This window comes from Ricinus communis, chromosome 8 (genome assembly GCF_019578655.1).
Source record: "Ricinus communis isolate WT05 ecotype wild-type chromosome 8, ASM1957865v1, whole genome shotgun sequence".
Classification (NCBI taxonomy): domain Eukaryota; kingdom Viridiplantae; phylum Streptophyta; class Magnoliopsida; order Malpighiales; family Euphorbiaceae; genus Ricinus; species Ricinus communis.
Window position 1 is genome coordinate 6,655,459 of NC_063263.1, and position 20,444 is coordinate 6,675,902.

The following is a 20,444-nucleotide window of genomic DNA, read 5'->3' on the forward strand; positions in this document are numbered from 1 at the left end:
AAAGTGTACAAAGTTCAAGCAATACAAGTCTCCAAGACACAATCAAAAGAAAGTGATTAGGACACTGCATGTATGCTTAAATCTAATTGGTTAATGCAAATGACCCAATTCAGACATGCATGATTAGGACATATTAAAAATAGACATCATAATATCCCTCACCTTCTCAAAAACTCCATCCCCTCTAACTCCAAAAAGGAAATGCGACCTCAAAGAGACCCACAACCCATAGACCGAAATGCCCATGCAATATATCAATTATGCTGCATAATACTCCTTAAACATGAGGTCATATTTGCCAATTCATGGCCAACAAAATTGAGCACTAGCTTCTTAAGGGTAATTAGTTCCATCACTTGGCTTGAAAGCCAAGAGAAGTTGATGATTACGTGACTGACATGCAAAGTTACGGAGATTTTGGGCCTTGCCAATAGGTTTCTGTCGCCAAAACAACATTGTTCTGAGGTGTAGTTGTGTACTATCTCTATCTTTTCTCGTCACAGAAGAACTCTTTGATCTTTCTTTTCTTCATTCTTACTTGGAGTTTTCTATTTCTTCTCTCAGGTATTTCTTTTATGCTTCCAGTCCATTTCTTTTATTAATTTGTATACATTTAGCTTATCTGTTACACTAAATTATCTCAATTATGCTTCAGCATCATGAAACTTTTAATGCCACCAGCAATCTTTCTTGTTTGTGCACCATGCTTGGTCTTCTTTTTTGCTTTTTCTTTCTTTTTAATTTCTTAGTGAGAAGGACTCTGAATCTTCGAACTTGTAACACCATAAGTTCGCCCGGAGATGACTCCAGGCTCATTCCAGTATCTCTGAGCCAAAATTCATTAGTATTATATGCCTATCAAATAAATTTGAAGATAACTCTGAAACTCGTAGGAGTCGATTTGATTGCCAGATACTGGGTCTAAAAGACAGCAATTGGATATGTATGTTTAACATTGAACTGCTTCAGTATTTTATTTGATGTTTTGCTCTTAATAATTACTAGCAGTAGCGCTTAGGATATGGTTAGTTGCAGATTGATTTTATGCATCCTGAAAGACTTTCAGGGTTTACAGTTCTTGAGATTTGTGAGGCTCCTTCAATGTAAAACGCCCATAATTATGAATTTATGATCTAAAACTACGCTTTGGTGCATCATCCAGTTTTCTCAATTTTGGATAAAGAAAGGAATTTGGTAATGAAAGTTCATATTTGAATAGGGAGCAAAGCATTATGGCATCTCTTACACCGGGAGTGTTGCTAAAGCTTCTTCAGAGTATGAATTCCAATATAAAGGTCCGAGGAGAGTATCGATCTGTTCTGCTACAAGTAATCAGCATCGTGCCTGCCTTGACTGGCTCAGAATTATGGCCTAATCAAGGTTTTTTTGTAAAAGTATCTGATTCTTCGCATTCAACCTATGTTTCATTATCAAGGGAAGATAATGAGCTAATATTGAATAACAAGTTGCAGCTTGGGCAGTTCTTCTATGTTGATAGAATAGAAGCTGGAACTCCAGTTCCAATTCTAGTTGGTGTCAGACCACTTCCAGGACGAAATCCTTTCGTGGGAAATCCCAAGGACTTGATGCAAATGGTGGTGCCATCTGAGGGTCCTGTGCCATTTGATGATAAAGGAGTTAATGGTTCAAAACTGAGGGAATTAATTGAAGGGAAAGAGGAGAATTCAAGGCAGAAAATTGTTATCAAGGAGGAAAAGGCTGTTGTTGCTTCTAGATATATGCAGGGTGTTTTGACATCAAGTCCTAAATGGAGCGGATCGGATTCGAATGGAGGCGGAAAGAGTAATGAGACAGAGAGCAACGGATCAGGTAATAAGAAGCCTGGATTAGCGAAAGGCAGACAACAAGAAAACAAAGGTCAGGTATGAAATCTTGCCTGACATAAAATACATTTGGATCTTGCAGATATGGATTACTGGTTATGCTACATTAATATGATTTAAATTCTGCTACCTTGTCTTTTAAATTTTCAAGGTTGCTAATAAGTTACAGTTTTCATGATAAATAACAAGAAGCTTTAAACTCAAACTCCAAATGGATGTTCTTGTTCAACAAAATCAAATGGTAATTATTTTCTTCTTCCGTCCTTTCTCTAAATTGTGTTTGGGAGAAAATATTGAAGGCTTGTTTGATACAAATAAGTTGTTCATGCTGGAGAAGGGAAGTTAAAGATTTCTGCAGGAAAACTAAAGGAAAGTCCTTGCTGAATTGTGTATGAAGATCAAGTTTCTTATCTGCTGTTTACTTCCTGTGTAGGGAAAGTGAATGCTTGTGCTTTAATCACCAACAACCTGATTTCATAAACTTGTACAGATGTAAAGGAGGCTGCCTTTCTTAAGTTGAATTTGTATACTTGTAACAGAAACAGTATTATTCCTGTTGTGAGACCCTGGAGAGATTTTTGAGTGCCTTTTTTTTTTTTCAGAGCTTTTTCTCTGTGTATTCTTGGAAGTTTTGATTCTAAACAAAATGCTGACCAAAAAGAATTGTAACGAATTCTTTTATAAACATAAGAAGATTTAATATTTCTGCAAAATATGTAAATGTCAATCAAGTGACAGTTATCGGGCATTGCAGGCACGTCCAACTACTCCTATCAGAAATCATCCGAATCACTTTCATCAAAGTCAGAGGTTGCCGTTTCCAATGTCAAGGAGGCTCCAATGCTTTCGAGGAGCAAATCTGCAAAATCTTCATTAAATAAACAGGAAACCACAAACTTGAATTCTCTGTCTAGCAATGCAGATAAGAACTTTTTGCCTGAGACATCATCGTGGGCCTCTCTGCCTCCAAGCCTCTTGAAGCCCGGAAAGGTGCATTTCCTGTTCTCTTTGCTGTATTCCTTTTCCCTTCCTTTTTATCAGTTAGAGAGATGATTGATTTTTTTTTATCCCTCTTTTTTTTCCTGAGTCTTATGCATTAATCTTGTATCACGCTTAGAATGGTACAAGGTAACAATTTTATGCAGTCAATCTTGAAAAATTCTTGTATCATTTTCACAAAATAATGTTATCTTATTTTCATACTGTGAATATTTTCTAAGGGAATGCTTAGAAGGAGATATTTAGCTTCTCTGGTTGCAGCAGAAGCTCAGAAAGAAGCATCTACTGCTGCCTTACTTATCAAGTGCCTCAAGTAAGTACATAATCTGCTCTGGTAAAACATTTATTTTCAAGACAGTTCACAGTTGTTTAACATATTGTTGATGCTGTTTCTCATAGATACTTGCTCACTGTCATATTTTCTATTAGTATGTTTGCGGATCTTCGCTCCTCTGCCTCACTAGAGAACCCCCACCTCTCTCTCACCAAGTTCTTCGCACTGCAACAGCTCATCGACCAACCGAATGTAACAACCCCATTAAAGGATAAATCACTTCAATTATCAACTCACTGTTTTATTGCAGACACAGAAAGAACTAGCAAAAGAACAGGTCTTAGTCATGCTAAGAGTACATTGAAGACTCCCAAGTCTTCAATAGAGTCAAGTTCAACTGAGAAGCTGGAGTGGGCTAAAGGAGATGGTGCAAAAGAAATCAAAGAACTAAGGGAGGCTGTCTTGAATGAAACCAGAACTTGGTTCTTGAAATTCTTGGAAGGAGCCTTGGAGGTCGGGTTTCGTGTTGCTATCCAAGAGAAGAAGGGTAAACACAGTGCTGGGCGACGCATGGAGCCAGAAAACAACCACATTGCTGTTACATTGTCACAGCTCAAGCATGCAAATGAGTGGTTAGATAAGCTAAGAAACAACTTGAACTTAGAAAATAATAATGGATTAGTGGAGACTATTGATCGATTGAAGCAAAAGGTTTATGCTTGTTTGCTTGCTCATGTGGATTCAGCTGCATCAGCTCTAGAGAATCGATCAGATCGAGGTTGATTCAGAAATAGGGTTGAGCTCTATATATTATACGTCTCTTTTGTGAATGAAATAACTTATCTAGTAGTTTTATTACCAGGTAAGCATGGAATTAGCCAAATAATGTAAAGTAACTGCAAGCTTGGCCAAGTTTATTTATGCAAATTATGCATGAAGATAAACGAACATGTAATAAGGCCATTTGAACCTCTAATACTGATCCTCTCATAAATAAGTCGAGAAATATCTGATAGAAATGATGTTTATATGGAAGCAGTAATAAACTTATTTCAATTGTAAAGATTAACTAGAATTCTTACCTTGCAGCAGTTGGCTCGTGCTCCATTTTTCATACACTTTGCTCATAAGAGATGGAGTCCAAGCTGGAGAACAAAGGCACATGCAAAATTCTCAGGTTTTTCATTCTGATAAATCTAGCATGTGCCCTGCTTCTCCAGCATGGCTGGTTAAACTCCTCCCTTTCTGCCATTTCTGATTGAATGCAGTTAAAGCATGCTTTTTTAAACTTCTAAAGAAGTACCATCTGTAAATGATGAGATGGGCAGTAAACTGTCCCTGAATGGGTATTATAGGTGTTGCTGAATGCTGAAAGGATGAATTGGATCCCACCAATTTGTTTGAGAAGCATGTTGTTGGTGAGAGAGTGGTTGGCTTTACTTGTTGCATAAGCATTTATATGTATTGTTTTTTAAGCAAATGCAATCTCATGGTCAATCTCACACACTCATTGGTCAAGTAACTGTTGGAAGTTAGGCTGCCAGAAAGGCGTTCAATAAGAAGTGCACAGCTCTGGCCCTTTCCAGGCAATATTAGGCTATCAGATGCAAACAGAAAGCAGCCTTTGCAAATCTATGGTAGCCCCACCATGGGGTTAGTAGGAGATGTAAAAGAATCATCAGAAAATCCCTCCCAAGAAAATATAAAATTAGGGCAGCACAACAATCACACAAACAGATTAAAAAAAAAGTTATCAGGGAAACATATAAATTATGGAGGGGGCACACAATTGTAAATTGTTAATAATAATAATAATAATAATTATAATAATAATAACCTCCACTTGATACTCAAAGCATTCAACAGCTTACATCAAGGTCTATTTTAATACCACTGCAACACAATCTTGTGATACTGTTGTACATGCTAGCCAAAAAAACCAGTGCTCCTTTAGACACTGCATGAGTATTTGATGCCTCGCAAAGAAATGGGGAGGAAAACCAAAAAGAATATATTTACAGTTACTTGAAACATCTTCAAGCATATCCAAGATTTCAATACTGTCTGAAAGTCAGATTTAGACGCCCTGCACGAAGATCTGATTCTTCAAGTAGAGACTTCGGTGCAGTGTTAATATGAACTGAACGCACACCGTGAAATATATGTCTAGACTTCCCACCAAATATTAGAACATCTCCTGACTCCAGTAAAACCTTCTTAGCATCCTTTTCATCTCTAGTATCACCATAGAGAAATTCTCCTGCATCTCCAATCGAAAAAGAAACCACAGGTAATCCTTTTCTAAGACTTCCTTCACTTTCATCTTTATCCTGCATGGATGATCAATCATATGAGTACTCGGTAGTCTTTAACAAAATGAGATGTTAAATCTCCATAAGAGATTAAGAGGCAAGAACATGGTAGTTAAATGCATAAAGCAACATAATCGAGATGACTTTAGGAAATTCTCGAAATATTAAAATGATATAAAAAAACTCTACTCTTAAGATCACCTTGTTTAATCTTATATTTTCATTCTGGACTACTACCCACAATGCACTAAATAAATCCAACCAAATCCCCACCCCCAGATAAAAGAAGAAAAGGTTTAAAAGAAATTACTCCCTAATCAAGTTAAGCAACTTATTATGAAAATTCCACCAATGAGGAAACAAAAGTATCCGTAGCTAACCTGATGGAGACCAAGCCGCCCACTTGTTGAGTAAAAATTTACAACACAGATGTCGGGTGTCATCCCTGGAAGAATATCTTCTGCACTGGTTGCTTTATTATTTCTTTGCGAAAGAGCGATGGAATCCTTCATAGCTTTCTTAACCAACTCACAAAATTCATCAGGAATAATGGGCGCTGCAGCACCATCAATTGATCGAAGTTCTTCATAAGAACTTGTATCCGGGTCCCAATTCCTACCAAGGCACATCATTTTCAGACGCAATTTTGCACCGCCACGGTAACCGGGTTGGTAGAAGCCGCCAGGACCCAACCCAAGGTTTCGGCATTTATTTACTATTCTAACCTGAAATCACCCCAGAGCATAAAATAAATAATTATGACCAAGAACAAAAGCAAATTTACCAATGAGAGAGTACTATCCAAAGGAAATAAAAATAATGAGAGAGGCAGACTACTCGATTAATTTCCTCCGAAAAAGCTTGTAAGAGGGAGTCCAATTGTTTACAAGAGAGAGTCAATCAATACCTGATCATCTATGGACAAGAAACCTTTCAGAAGAACCATCCCTGGTTCCAATATTTTTCCCTGTTTTTCAGAAGCGTGCTTGATCTCATTGCGTTTTCCCCTATTTATGTCAAACAGAGTAGATTTTAGTACTACAAAAGGTCGATTCTTGGGCAGACAAATGTCAAAAGGCTCAATGACTGGCTGATTCTCTGAACTTCCTGAATCCCCAGTAGGTTCAGTCCTTTTTGAAAAATGTTCTTGCAATGATTGGTCTTTAGCACCAGAGTGCAAGGGTGGCTGAGACACATTCTGCAGGCAGATAATATTTGCTTTGCCCACTCTCTTTACAAGTGCTTGTTCAACCCGCATTTTTGAGACATCAAGTGGGGTACCATGAGAACTCAAACAAGCAGGCAACAACGAAGAATCACTCTCAGGGGCAGAATCTGAAGACTCGGATTGTTTTGGCCTGCTACCAATGTCATTAAAAGCACTTTGATCCTGGTGGACTTGTTCTGTTTGACACGATTCATCTCTCGATGGCTTCTTCACCCGATACTCAAAAACTGGGGTGGGTCTATAAGTAGAACGCCTGTGAAAGCTAGCAGGCGAAGACTGGTAGTGCGCAGATCCTCTTCCGCCACGTGCTAATCCACCCCTATTGTAGATGGAGTCATCAGAGAAAGCCCCATCTCCACCAGTTATCTATTTGACAAAATGAAGGCATTAGGGTTAGGGAACTTTTCCATCAAATACTAACCTCATTCACGACCATAAACATGACACTGATTTATCAAAAATCAAACTACTAAGACAACCACCAATTAAGCAATTAACAAAACAAATAATATACTAAGAAAAGAGCCCTCAAGCATCTCAAGTCCTTTTAACCCTCAGTGGATGTGGCATCATCGATGTGAAAAAATAATTTCTGTTTCAAAATTAGTAACTATTAATTATAATGTTAAATTACTACTTTTTTCAAGTAAAGATTAAAAGAAAAAACAGAAACTAAAGGGGCTTTCTTTTCTTTTATTTTTTTTGTGGGTTTAAAATCGATCACTTAGTACAGCTAAACTAAACTAGTTTTTAGTGACAGGGAGAGAAATAAAAATCAAATCTAATTCTAGATAATTAATCAAGATACAACATTATACTTACATGTGGGTTGCGATGACCGGCGGAACGAGACGATTGCCCTCTTCTGGGTGCAGAATAACCGCCGGTGGCATGAGGTGGCCCACGATTCATGATTGTTCCTGTTTTGGCGGGAAACTTTTGGGGTTTACGAATATGGAGAGACAAATTGGTTGATACTATGTCTTATTATCAAAAGTTGCAGACGGCTGGGTAAATATATCTAGATATTCTAGCAGTAGGATAAAAAGGAACAGTAGAGCAGAGCAGAGCCTAATGCACTGGAATCTAAATTTGGAAGAAGAAGAAGAAGCTTGACAGTCTTTTTCTACACGGAAGGAGGGGAAGTAATTCTAATAGTTTCTTTCGAGTTCGGAGCCACTATTTATAGTATCACTCGCACGTGGTGCCCCAACATCAGGCGCTCTGATGACGTGTTCTAAGCCAAATGGGGTACCATGTTGATGTGTCTCATGCCATCTGGCACTATCATGATGTGTCATATCCCATATTATCAAAGGTGCCAGGTGGCGTGCATCTGATGTGTTTTAAATATCCAACAATACTCTCATATACTACTTAAATATTACGACTCCGAAAAGCTTTCTAATTTCTCACTCCTTTAAACTTCTTAAAATCACATTATTTTTTTTCTTTAATCCTAAAACATTAGGACTCCAAAAAACTTTATAATTTCTCATTCCCTTAAACTTCTTAAAAGTCACCTTTTTTTTCTTAATTTTTAAAAATTAGGACCCTAGAAACTTCCTAATTTCTCACTTCCTTAAACTTCTTAAAAGTGACATATTTTTCTCCTTAATCCTTAAACATTATGACTTCAAAAAAAAAAAAAAAAAAACTCTCCAATTTCCCATTCCCTTAAACTTCTTCAAAGTCACATTTTTTTAATTTTTGAACATTAGGACTCCAGAAAAACACTCTAATTTTTCATTCCTTTAAACTTCTTAAAAGTCATATTTCTTTTTTAATTCTTAATAATTAGTACTCCAAAAAACTTTCTAATTTCTCATTTTCTTAAAATTTTTAAAAGTTATATTTTCTTTCCTTATTAAAAAATTTAAAAGAAATGATTCTTTATGAATAATAAAATGTATTAGTCTTATATCCACGTATCGATTTTGTTATTAATTTAGTTACTAACTTTTTAATTTGAAGTTTTAAAAAAAAATTTAAATTTGAAAATTGAAATTATTTTTTTGATTAAATATTTTATAGGTATAAAATTGAAGAATAATAAATTAAATATGTATAATAAATAAATTAACAAAAAATTTATAAATATTAATCTAGGATTCTAATATTTATTTTCTTGTAGAATTCACATTTTTACTTTTCATATATTATTAATAAAGTTATAAACCAACAAGTGAATATATTATATAATAAAACATTATTTACTTCAAAAATAATATATTTATTTATTTATTTATTTATTATAATAAACATAAAAATAATACCGCTATATTTATATATCAAAATAATTACTTATGTTAAAATTAAGTTTGTATATTAAATTAAAAATAATTACTATTTACCACTTATTTTCTGTTCTAAATATATTGATTACTTTTTATGTACTTTTTATTGATTAAATCTCTTTTATATTTTATAACTATTTTTTTCAAAGCCACTGCAGCTAAATAATCATATTGATAAAATAATAATTTTTAAATTTTTTTATTAGGTATTAGACTTTTTTAAAATTAATTTTTTAACATATTAGAATAAAATTGTCATGTTTAGCATAGTTTAGTTCTACTGTTTGACAAGATAATAATAAAAATAAATATTTCTAACTATAAATATATGTTTTATCTTAATAATTCAAATTAAGTCATACAATAATTTAAAAATATTACTCTAAATGTAAATATTTTAAAATAATTAAATTTTTAGAATTAGATTATGCTAAAAATTAGAATAAATAAAAAATAATAATTACTTATTTTTTGTTAAAGAATAATTTAGAGTAGAATTAATTATTTATCTCAGTAAAATTAATAATAGAAATTAAAAGATGAATTTTATACTTAATAGAAGTTAAAAGGACTAAATTATAATTTAATTTATTAATTTAGGCCATTGACTTTGGACACATGAGAATAGTAGTTAATTTGTAAAATATAAAAATATTTTAATATAATAAAAACAACATAAAAAGTAATTCAGGTATTAATATAAAAACATAGTGTAAATAGTAATTATCCTATAAAATTGCTCACATATATTATAAAATTTTAAGAATAAACTTTGATTATATGGTTTTACATGGGGCGTTTGTAGCTTAAATAGGGTCTATTATTTCTTATCAGTAATTTAGTAGAGCAAATCGGTAAAAGTGCACTTAAATACATAAAAATATAAGTTGAATAACTTGCAAATCAAAAGAAAAGTGATATATAAGCCCTTCTCTTAATTTTAAAACATAACAACATTGTTGAACGTTAAAATAAGCTGCGGTGGACGATTGTAGAGTTTTTTCCAACGGTAACATTAGGTTTTGTTTATTGATTTTTTTTATATCCTCAACATTGAATTTTTATATGAACTGAAATATAAGTTGAGACAATTGATTGAAAAATAATAAATTAAAGGTACAATTTAGTCCCTAATGTTTGGTTGTGGCTCACATATACCCATTAAGTAAATTTTGAAACAAATGACTTGCAAATCAATGGGAAAGTGATATATAAGCCCCTCTCTTAATTTTAAAACATAACGATATTGTTGAACGTTAAAATAAGCGGCGGTGGACAATTGTAGGGTTTTTTCCAACGGTAATATTAGGTTTTGTTTATTGATTTTTTTTTTTATATCCTCAACGTTGAATTAAACTTCCATATTTCAACGTTATTTTCTTTCTAATATTAGCAAAGACAAAAAATAAAATAAATGCTAGGGTGTCAAACAAATGCCTCCTCTCCAATCTAAACTCAGGTACGAATATATGGTCACTGTTAATAGATATGGTGGTGGCATCTCCAACTCCATTAATCATAGTTAAAATATTCAAGCTATGGAGCTGCCATGAATAGACTTGTCATTGTTTCTCAATTAAAGTTTTTGAAGCTTGTGGTTTCTTTAAGGTGAATAACCATGATGGAATAAAAAAAAGTGTAAACTTCTTTACTTAAGTTTTACTTGAAAAGCAACGAATTAAAAGCCAAAAAAAGAGAAAAAGAAAGCCACACGCTGATTGTATTGAAGATATATAAGTCTACTTCATATTAGGCATCTTTTAAATTGGAATTACAGTGCTAACATGCAAAACCACTGTCATGTTCAATCTTAAGGAATAAATATATAATGGCTTGGTATTTATAAGAGCATATATGGTATTTTATTTAATAAAATGATGGAAAGATATATTTTTGCACTAATTCTTGGGTTTCTTGCGTGGTTCATGGATATTTGAGATTCATTTCTCCTAGTGTTGCATGTGAATGCAACGATATACTTATTGGGTGTTTCTTTGTATGTCTTATATATTTTATCTTCTTATTGCTTGGTAATTTTGGGTTTTGTTGTTCCTCTACTATTATTTCTTATTGTTGAGGTACATTTTTTTAATTGTGTAAATTATTGCTTGGAAGACATTGAAAGAAAAGGAGAAGCATGAGAAGCTGGAGAAATAAATTTTAAATAATGGAGATTCTTTTGGTTTGTAATGGGTGATGTCTCGCCCTTTGGTGTAAGGAGTTAGTTTTTTAGTTGAATTATCAATTTAGTGGGAACCATTTACTCATAAAATTCCTACCATGTTATTTACATTAAATGGCAACTTATTTCAAAAATAACCAAGAGAGGAATTTATATATTAATTATTTTTATTGTTTTATAAGTTACTTGTCCCAAAATTTACTTTAAAGGCAATATATAAGCTACGGGGGGGCTACATTGCACCTTTACCCTAAATTAAATTGGGAAAAGGTATAGATTTGTCCCTATTATTTTAGCGTTTTGTCACATTGGACTCTTATATTTTTTTTGGCTCAATTACGACCTTAATATTCAAAAAACAGACCATTTATACACTCCGTGTAATGCCAAACTAATTTTTATTTTCTTCCGTTAGCCTTTTACTAACATGTCATTAAACTTACTGACGCATAAGTAAATGGCCCCATATCCTAATATAACCATTACTCAATCTCTTTTTCTTCAAAATAATCCCCAAATTGAAAATTCTAAAATACGAAATTAAAGAAGACATTGCAGAAAACTAAAATTGAGCTAAGACAATGGCTGCTTCTTCATCAACATCGCGTTCAACATTGAATTCGAGAAACAAAGACAACAAAAAGAAATTTAATTCAACAATGTCAAGCAAAAAATGTATTGCATTGACCAAAAAAGAAATTTAATTCAACAAAAGCTTTAAGAAATCTTCTAGTCACTATGCTGCCTATACACTAAATAAAGTTCTTATGGAACTTGTATAATCTGCTTAATGAAACTAATTAGTCTACAAAAATCTTATGTCTAAAAAAAGTTAGAGCAAATAACAAATTGTTCAAGAATGGTCTTAGATTAACTTATTATTTTTCCTATGTCCTTCTGCTAGCCAATTCGTTCCTCCCTTTATTGTTGTAGCTAGCTTGGTGTCATGCATGGCCTTCCCATCCACTGCAGACCAGGTGGTTGAAAAGGCAAATTAGCTACATAAGTCACAATAGCTCCATCACCCTTGAAGATGACTTTTCTCAAGTTGGTTGTGTTAGATGTGCTCCCATCTTATGATTTTCCTATCTTGACTTCTCGTTCATTTGGGATTGGAAATCTTGTATTAACATCAGCAACAGTTCTAGTTTGAGAAACACCTTCACAAATAACTCTTTCATCTCTCATGCCATGCTGCCACAAAACATAACCCACTCAAACATAAGGCATGTATAAATATTAAAAAACTAAAGCAATTAAAGTACTAAAAATACATCACATTAAAACTTGTCCTTCCAGTTGCTTCATCCACATAGCACCCCATTCCATGCACTTTCTTTCTTGGACCTCTGTGAAATATTCCTCCTAAAGTCCTTATTGAACTTGCAGTTGCAGTTGTAGTTGTAGTTGTAGTTGATTGTGTTGCTTGAGTAGGTTGTATTACCTAAGTAGGTTGTGCTGCTCCCTAAGGTTAAGATATGAAAATTGTTAGTTAATAGGAAGAAAAATGGGCTATGAATTAATTAAAAAAATTGCATTTATCTCTTTGTTTTTTACTAGACAATTAACCCTATTATGGCCTTATTGGTTACAAATGCCACAACTTTGTGAGTTTCCTTTCTTGGATAGCCTTCGAAGCCCATAGGTGCTATTACTCTCATTAGCACCTCTTTTCCTTTTCTTCCTAGGTCTGCTAGTCATTTTGCGTACAGTAGGAGGCTCAATAGGCTCATACTCTTCAATCTTCATGAACCTTTTTCTAGGGATATGCTGCATTGGAGTTTCATAAGTCTTTTGAAAGCTGGACTTGTTGTACTAATGGGCTATGTATTGTAGTGGATCCAACTTAAGATGGTACATAGTACATATTGAATGAGAACATGGGACACCTGTTAGGTCCCATGCTCTACAAGTGCACAAACACTGTGTGCTTGTCTAATCCTTCACCAATCTCGAAGCCCACATCACCATTAAAAATCACAAAGCAATTAGATGCACCGAGCTCCTTATTGTCTTGATAAAATTCTATATAAGTTGGACTCCGTTCATATCTCCATTTCTGAATAGTGTTCCTATTTTCAGTAATTTTTTTTAGCGTTTGAATCCTTATGTCCTCAAGCCTTGAAATGATAAGCTTATGTCTTACTTTTCTTATCCATGAGTTGAATGACTCTGAAATATTATTGTCCACAGAAAAACTACTGCTTCTACTACTAAAAATATGCCCTGCATCAGTTGTGAGGAGCATATTTCATCAGATCTTCTACTGCCTTCTTGCCTACTACTAAAAATATGCCCTGCATCAGTTGTGAGGAGCCTTCTTGTGAGGAGCATATCCAAAACTTCTTGCATAATTCTCCATCTCTATATTTCTTTGACCAATTGGTATAGATATGTCTTGCACACTATCTATGCTCGGCTTTGGGAAAAACTATCTTAACAACATCAATTAACCCCTGAAAACAACAACACCATCCACAAATACATTAGTAAATATCAGTAAGACAAACAATATACAGTTTAATAAGCATACCTTTTGCATGTCTAACATGATTGTCAACTTGTTCCATCACCAAGCCCAAGTTCTTTTACCAGCCACTCTAAAAACCACCTTCAATTGACCTTATTTTCTTTATCAATGATTGCCCAGGCAATTAGGAACATCTATTCTCCGCATCTTTATCCACGGTTGCCAGTAGTTGACCCTTGTATATACTATTCAAGAAACATCTATCTAATCCTATAATAGGCCTATAGCCCCTCTCCCAATCCCTTTTATATGCATCAAAGCAGACAAACATCCTTCTAAACACTATTTTAGCCTTTTTCAAACTCTCTTTACATAATTCAATCTCACAAGTAGTCTCAGTATTAGACCTTTTGACTGCAGCTGCATAAGTTTTTAGGTAAGTACATTCTATTTTATAACTACCACTCATTTCCTGCATGACCATTTGTTTAGCCCTTTTGCACTTGCTCATACTAACTTTCACTTTCAGTTCTTACTCAACCTTCTCCTTAAGATCTTTAAGTTTAGTTTGAGGTTTTTTAATCAATGTCTTCCTGAAATACTTAGAGAAATATGTTGTTGTGCAGCTAGGGTTATGAAATGTCCTATAACATACATGCTCTACACACAACGTTTTAATAACTAAACCAGGGTTCTTCCCATCTTTAGGTTTCTAGTTGGTTCATTAGGTTTTATATGTAATTTAATCCCTCCTTGATGTTGCATACCTAGCTAATGCTTCTCTAACTTCCTTTACATCTACAAAGGTCACACCTAATATAAATTTAGGTCTGCCATATTCCTCATCATAATTAATCCTCTTTTTAGGTGGTGTATTCACATCACTCTTACTAGAATCCTCACACTCACTACCATCATCATTATCTTCCTCACTCTCAATTGCATTTTCATCATTTGTTGCATTATTAACTTGGCTACACTATGTAACTATATCCTCAGCATTCATAGCTTGATTCACTTCCTCCCATCTACTGCCTCATTCACTCTTTCCCGCCCGATTGCCTCTTCTTCCCTCCTTCTCCAGCCTCTCTATCCACAAATCATTCAATAGCCAAAAAAGGTTATATAATATGAGGAATATCAACATCATGAGTAGCATATATCTATATTTCTCTTATCCAAGAATTATTCCTAATATACTCTAAAACTCTCCAAATACCTACATCATCTTCTACTAGAAATAAGCCATCATTCAGTGCTTTTCTAGGTTTAAGAATGAATATGCTAGAAAAATTATTACACCCTAGTTTTTGTAAATATCTATCGCTAATATCATAATAAGTCAAGTAACCAATATCAAAATCATAGCACACATCTACTTCCCATTCACATAATTCAACTTAGGATCATCAACCTACTCCCCACCATAATTAAAACACACATCCACAATGTCATCCATTCTGTAATGAATAAAAGATGCAAAAAAATTAATAAATAAAGTTCAAACCAATAACAAATACCAAAGAACAGATGTTAACAATATCAAATTATTTTAAAAAATTTAAATTATTAACTTAAGTCACAAAGTCATAGACACTAAACAATTAAAAATAGTTATTTTTAATCAGTGTAGCTTATATATTACATTCTAAAGTCATATAAGTGGTCCAAATAGTTTATAGTCCAAAGCTAGAGTATTACCATGTCTATTTCGGTAAAACAACACTCTTTGTCTTTTGTCTCTTTTCGAATGAATAGCTCTTTTATCTCTGTCAGTAGAATCTTCTTTCCACTAAACAAACACGTTCTTTATCTTTTTTCTAAAACTTTTTTCATAATCAGAGAGGATGTCATTCCTAAAACGGCGTTTTCTAAGTGTTAGAGATTTTTAGATATTTGAGAAATTAATTTAGGGTTCCAAAAAACCAATTTGGAGATTAATTTTGGGTAGTTGGGTTTTAGGGTTTTTTTGGGGGTAAACACCTGACCATTTACTTGCGTGTCAGTAAGTTTAAAGACACGTGAACAAAAGGCTAATGAGAGAAAATAAAAATTAGTTTGGCATTACAGCTTGTGTATAAATGGTCTGTTTTTGAATATTAAGGTCATAATTGAGCTAAAAAAACATAAGGATACAATGTGACGAAACGCTAAACATGAGGGTCAAGTCTGCACATTTTCCCAATTAAATTTGACAAAAAATAGCAAAGTACAGATACCATTATGTAAGTTTACCTTCTTTATGGACAATATAAGCCGTATTTTCTTTTCTTTTATTCTTTCATTAAATAAAAGAAATTTTAAAAAAACTTTTTATATTTGCTTTTCAAATCTTCTGATCTCTGTTTTGCACATAGATTTCACCATCATCCTTTCTATATCTCTTCCCCAGATCTTCTTCTGCAGATGCTATAATCAGGTACTTTTCAATTTTATCTTGTGCAATTACATATTTATCACGTATCTAGGTGCACATTGATTTACTCTATGTAGTTTGCTAAATAAGTGATTAAAATGATTTGATCTGGGTTTTTTTTTCGTTTGTGGAGGTAGATCAAAGGGATCTTGTTTCTGGGTTTTTGTTTTATATTTGCATCAACCATGGTTATATTCATGTACGAGAGCCTTTTTTTTTTCTCCCTTTCTTTTTGGGTTCGTTTAGGGATCAAAATTATGACATGTAAAGAATTGAAATCTAAATAAAATTTTTTATAAATTTATTTATTTCTGATGTTTCAAGACAAAAATGGTTCTGGGGTTTCTTTATCTTGCGAGTAATTTGGCTTTTAGTTGGCATTTTTGGTTGAAGATAAGAGTCTAGATTATGGATTTTCAACTTTAATTCTGGATTTTAGAGGTAGCACATATATTTATAAGGTTTGTGGAGATAATTCAATGGGTTCTTGTAATGTAGCCTTTTCCTGTTTTTGTAAGCAAAATTTGGTAAGAAAAAGTTATAGTGAAGGCTCACGTATTAACCATTTTATTTGCAGTGCAGCAATAGTTTCAAAGAATTATTTTCCTTATTATATTTAGTTTGTTTGTTGTGTCATGCATTTGGGTTTTCTATGTTTAATATAATGCAGTTAATTAGTACATATAAATATCTGAGGAAGGGAGAAAGTTACAATGGTGAAGCTGACGATGATTGCGCGTGTCACTGATGGGCTACCGCTAGCTGAAGGATTGGATGATGGCCGTGACGTGAAGGATATTGAAATGTACAAACAGCAAGTAAAGGCACTGTTTAAGAATCTTGCCACACGCCAAAATGAGCCTTCAAGGATGTCTATTGAAAGTGGCTCTTATGTCTTCCAGTATCCTGCCTATGTTCGCATGTATTCATATTATTGCCTTGTACAATTTGGATATATGAAGTATGTTTTGCATTCATCACTTGCACATTGGAGCCTGGAAGTATTTATGTGACCAATTAAGATAGATTGTGCAGCATGCTGCTTCATAAGATTAGATAATGCCCAAATCTTGCTATTTCATATTGTTGAATGCCATGGTTGGTGGTCAATACCTTGCTTTAAACTTTTTCTGTTTATATGTTGTTGACTGGCTGCATGTTCATGTGACATATTCACAGGTTTTGTTAATTCATTAATTTGAGTTTGAAAATTCATCTTTTTTAGCATTTTCCTTGACCTGAGACCTTAGTTATATCATTGAAGGACGTGTTTGTTACCTCACAATGTGTGACCGCTCATATCCTAAGAAACTAGCCTTCCAATACTTGGAAGACCTCAAGAATGAATTTGAGCGTGTCAATGGGGCTCAAATTGAAACCGCTGCTAGACCATATGCTTTTATTAAGTTTGGTAGGCGTCTTTGTTTCATTAAGTTTGTTCTTCAGTTATCATATTTTGTTGACTTTTATCTTTTATGCTTGTAATAGATCTGATTTTTGTTTTCTTGTCTTTGTATTTTGAAGATACTTTCATACAGAAAACAAAGAAATTATATCAGGACACTCGGACTCAGCGGAATATTGCAAAGTTGAATGACGAACTGTATGAAGTTCACCAAATAATGACCCGCAATGTGCAGGACGTACTAGGTGTTGGCGAAAAACTAGACCGTAAGAAAAAATTTTAAATTCATAATCACTTGATTTTCAATATATCACTTTGTTCTACTGTTGCTGAAGATGAATTTCAAAAGAACGCAATGCTGAAAATTATAATTAAGACTGAAGAAAGATTTACACTCCTTAAGCATGGATAAATTCAAAAATTATGCACATGCATGAATCCTTGCTGAGTTGATGAATGAATACTCATGAGAATTTGGTTGGATATGCTTATAAAATGTATTGATTTAGGATATTATCGTAGTTGATTTTAAAACTCAAGCTTATTGACTATATAATCGTGGCGCCTCTTGTAGTATTAACGTTTAATTGACAATGCGTGTAAGGCATGCTCAATGGGTGTAAACCCCAAAGCTGCCTTCTTTTGGTGGCATCCCCAGTAGTTTAATAGCGTTTGATGCATGCATATCCCTTGGAAATTATGAAAATGGTAGGTCTTCCTATGAAAATATTGGAGAGCTGACTTCTGACATATTTATTACTTTATGAAACCACCATTCTTAGTTCCAGGTTTTATAAGCTAGAATTCTTTTATCCTTAGGCAAATTAGGCAGATAGTTATTTTTTCTTTTTGTTTCTTTTCTATTTGCTCTTGGTCATCTGCTGCTGTTCCCTTATATTCTTATCATAAAATTAATAGAATACACATGATATTTTTTGTCAGATTATGCTCTCTCTCTCTCTCTCTCTCTCTGAAATATGCTCTTTTGAAATATGAACCTTGCACATTGTATGGTAATGCAGAGGTCAGTGAAATGTCCAGCCGGTTAACATCAGAATCTAGAATATATGCTGATAAGGCAAGAGATTTGAATCGGCAGGTTAGTTCCATTGATCTAGTTGTTATATTACAGGTTTCAGCTCACTTTTCAGACTTGCTTTATTTTTATTGGCAATTATGACGTAATATGTAAATGTTGCACCATCCTGAATATTGCTGAAGTTGAAAAACTTTTCCAATTGGAAAGAAAAGGTCATGATAAGCCATTTGAATATGATATGTTTCCAAGAAAATGAATGTGATTTAGTATTATACCTCTCTTTTTTTATTACCTTTTTGGCACTAGCGTGAAAGGATCTGGCATTCTTGGAACACAGTTTTTTTTATCGTGCTGACTCGCTTAAATTTTTATGTCATTAAAGGAGATGATTACAAAGCTGTCTGAATACTGAACAGAATGACTATCTCTGGATTATTGCTTCACAGAGTTGTTGATAATCCTCTTAAAATTTATTTTTAAAATTTTTTTGAATCTTTTGAAATCAAGTGTATATCCATTAAACATTCAATTACGTTATACTGTTTTGAGGCCCATATGGAATCTCTTATGAGGTCTCTCTCTGTTTCTTTTTTTTTGTGTGTGCGCGCATGTATGGCGGTCCTTCTATGCATATGGAAATAGGGCTTACTTGATTTGGGTCCTGCAGAGCATTAGGATAGCCCTTGCTGGAATTTAAAATTTGCCTCATTTCTTGCTGCCACTTGTCAAATCTGTGCTTCTTGATCAATGCTTGCACATATAATTGTGGGAATTATATAATATGAAATTATACTAATTATCTTCTTTACACAATTTGAGTGCAGGCATTAATTAGAAAGTGGGCTCCAGTTGCTATAGTGTTAGGAGTTGTGTTCCTTCTTTTCTGGGTTAAAACGAAGCTATGGTGACTCGGATGCTTTCTGAGAATTGTTGCATCATATTGCTGGGTTTCTCTACATTGCCATCAGTTACCTTCATGGGAATTGTCCAAACTTAAGGGACTTCTGTCTGGGGACCAGATGCACGTAAAGACCTCGTGTTTGGAGCTGGACTATAGTTTTTGTTCACGGAAGACTCAGGGAGTGCTTGTTCTTTAAGTACCTCCCAGCGACCATGTGGAAATGTGAAAGAGGGACCCTTCGGTTTAAAAATACGTTGGATACAAGAAAATTTCTATATTTTTGATAATTTATAGAGAAACTTAATTGATCTACATGACAATGTCAATCAGTATGTGATCTAGAACTACATTTACACACTTCCTAGCTACAATTTTAAATTAACTTACGTCCTCGTCTATATTATTTAGTTATTTGTTGATGGTATTCTAGCAGGAAATTACTTTCCTTGTCAGTTGTGGTGCCATAATGTCCCTCCCACAGTAGTTGTCAGGGAAGTTTGCTGAACAACAAATGTGCTTTGTGTTCTCAGAAAAGGTTCAAGTTAAGGTGTGCTGGTGAGATTGCATGGCTTATTGATAAATGTGTGTGAAGCAGATTGCTTCCAAGGCAATGCTGCTGAATGCTGTGATACACTGAAAGAAGTATTAACTTGGTGGAAAAGAGACTTGTGGTTTTGTTTCCATATTATCGCCATTTGCTTGCTGTTAATGTGAAGTGTGAAATGATTGTGCTCGACCCATGTTGAAGCAGCACCTCCGGAGTACAGAAAAGATCAGAAAAGCTAAATTGGCCAATTGGAGATTGAATATAAAAAAAGAGAAATTTTTAATTAGGCGTAATATATACACCACAATGAATAAAAAATTGAGACGTTAAAATGGGTATTTTATATTTTGGTATTAAATTATAAATATATGTCAATTATTTATCGATTTATTTAAAAATTTCAGGGTTAATTGGCAGTGTACTCTCTGGGGCTGAGCATGGATCTCGGTGATTCCCCCCCGAACCGAATAACCGTACCGAAAAGTACCAGAACCGAAAAAAACCGAAAGTTTTTATAACCGAATTGTACC

General features: G+C 33.8%; 3 protein-coding genes and 1 long non-coding RNA gene across 5 annotated transcripts; 2 read left to right on the forward strand and 2 right to left on the reverse strand.

Annotated features, from left to right (window-relative positions):
* The first annotated feature begins 414 nt into the window (after window positions 1-414).
* LOC8260433 lies at window positions 415-4,186 on the forward strand. Its single transcript, XM_015725391.3, is given in 6 exon segments — window positions 415-564; window positions 1,220-1,883; window positions 2,599-2,629; window positions 2,632-2,834; window positions 3,065-3,156; window positions 3,273-4,186. Coding segments are annotated over 5 exon segments (1,605 nt in total). The 5' UTR covers window positions 415-564; window positions 1,220-1,232; the 3' UTR covers window positions 3,901-4,186.
* Window positions 2,334-4,653, reverse strand: LOC125370973. The gene is made up of 2 exons (XR_007217102.1): window positions 4,200-4,653; window positions 2,334-3,712 (listed from the first exon to the last, which is right to left on the reverse strand). It is a non-coding gene; the product is annotated as an uncharacterized LOC125370973 (long non-coding RNA).
* Window positions 4,654-4,906: 253 nt separating this feature from the next.
* On the reverse strand, window positions 4,907-7,820 carry LOC8260434. Its single transcript, XM_002529138.4, has 4 exons — window positions 7,480-7,820; window positions 6,337-7,023; window positions 5,810-6,154; window positions 4,907-5,447 (listed from the first exon to the last, which is right to left on the reverse strand). Exons 1-4 carry the CDS (start codon window positions 7,567-7,569, stop codon window positions 5,172-5,174), a joined length of 1,398 nt encoding a protein of 465 aa, XP_002529184.2. The 5' UTR covers window positions 7,570-7,820; the 3' UTR covers window positions 4,907-5,171.
* An 8,049-nt stretch (window positions 7,821-15,869) lies between these two features.
* LOC8260435 (25.3 kDa vesicle transport protein) lies at window positions 15,870-19,765 on the forward strand. Of its 2 annotated transcripts, none has more exons than XM_015725405.2 (6): window positions 15,870-16,025; window positions 16,693-16,923; window positions 17,273-17,433; window positions 17,547-17,693; window positions 18,450-18,526; window positions 19,291-19,765. In XM_015725405.2, the coding sequence occupies exons 2-6, from the start codon at window positions 16,736-16,738 to the stop codon at window positions 19,372-19,374; spliced, it is 657 nt and encodes a 218-aa protein (XP_015580891.1). In that variant the 5' UTR covers window positions 15,870-16,025; window positions 16,693-16,735; the 3' UTR covers window positions 19,375-19,765. The 2 variants fall into 2 exon arrangements, with proteins under 2 accessions (XP_015580891.1, XP_015580892.1); XM_015725406.3 differs by having other exon boundaries at window positions 15,885-16,025; window positions 16,701-16,923.
* The last annotated feature ends 679 nt before the right edge of the window (window positions 19,766-20,444 follow it).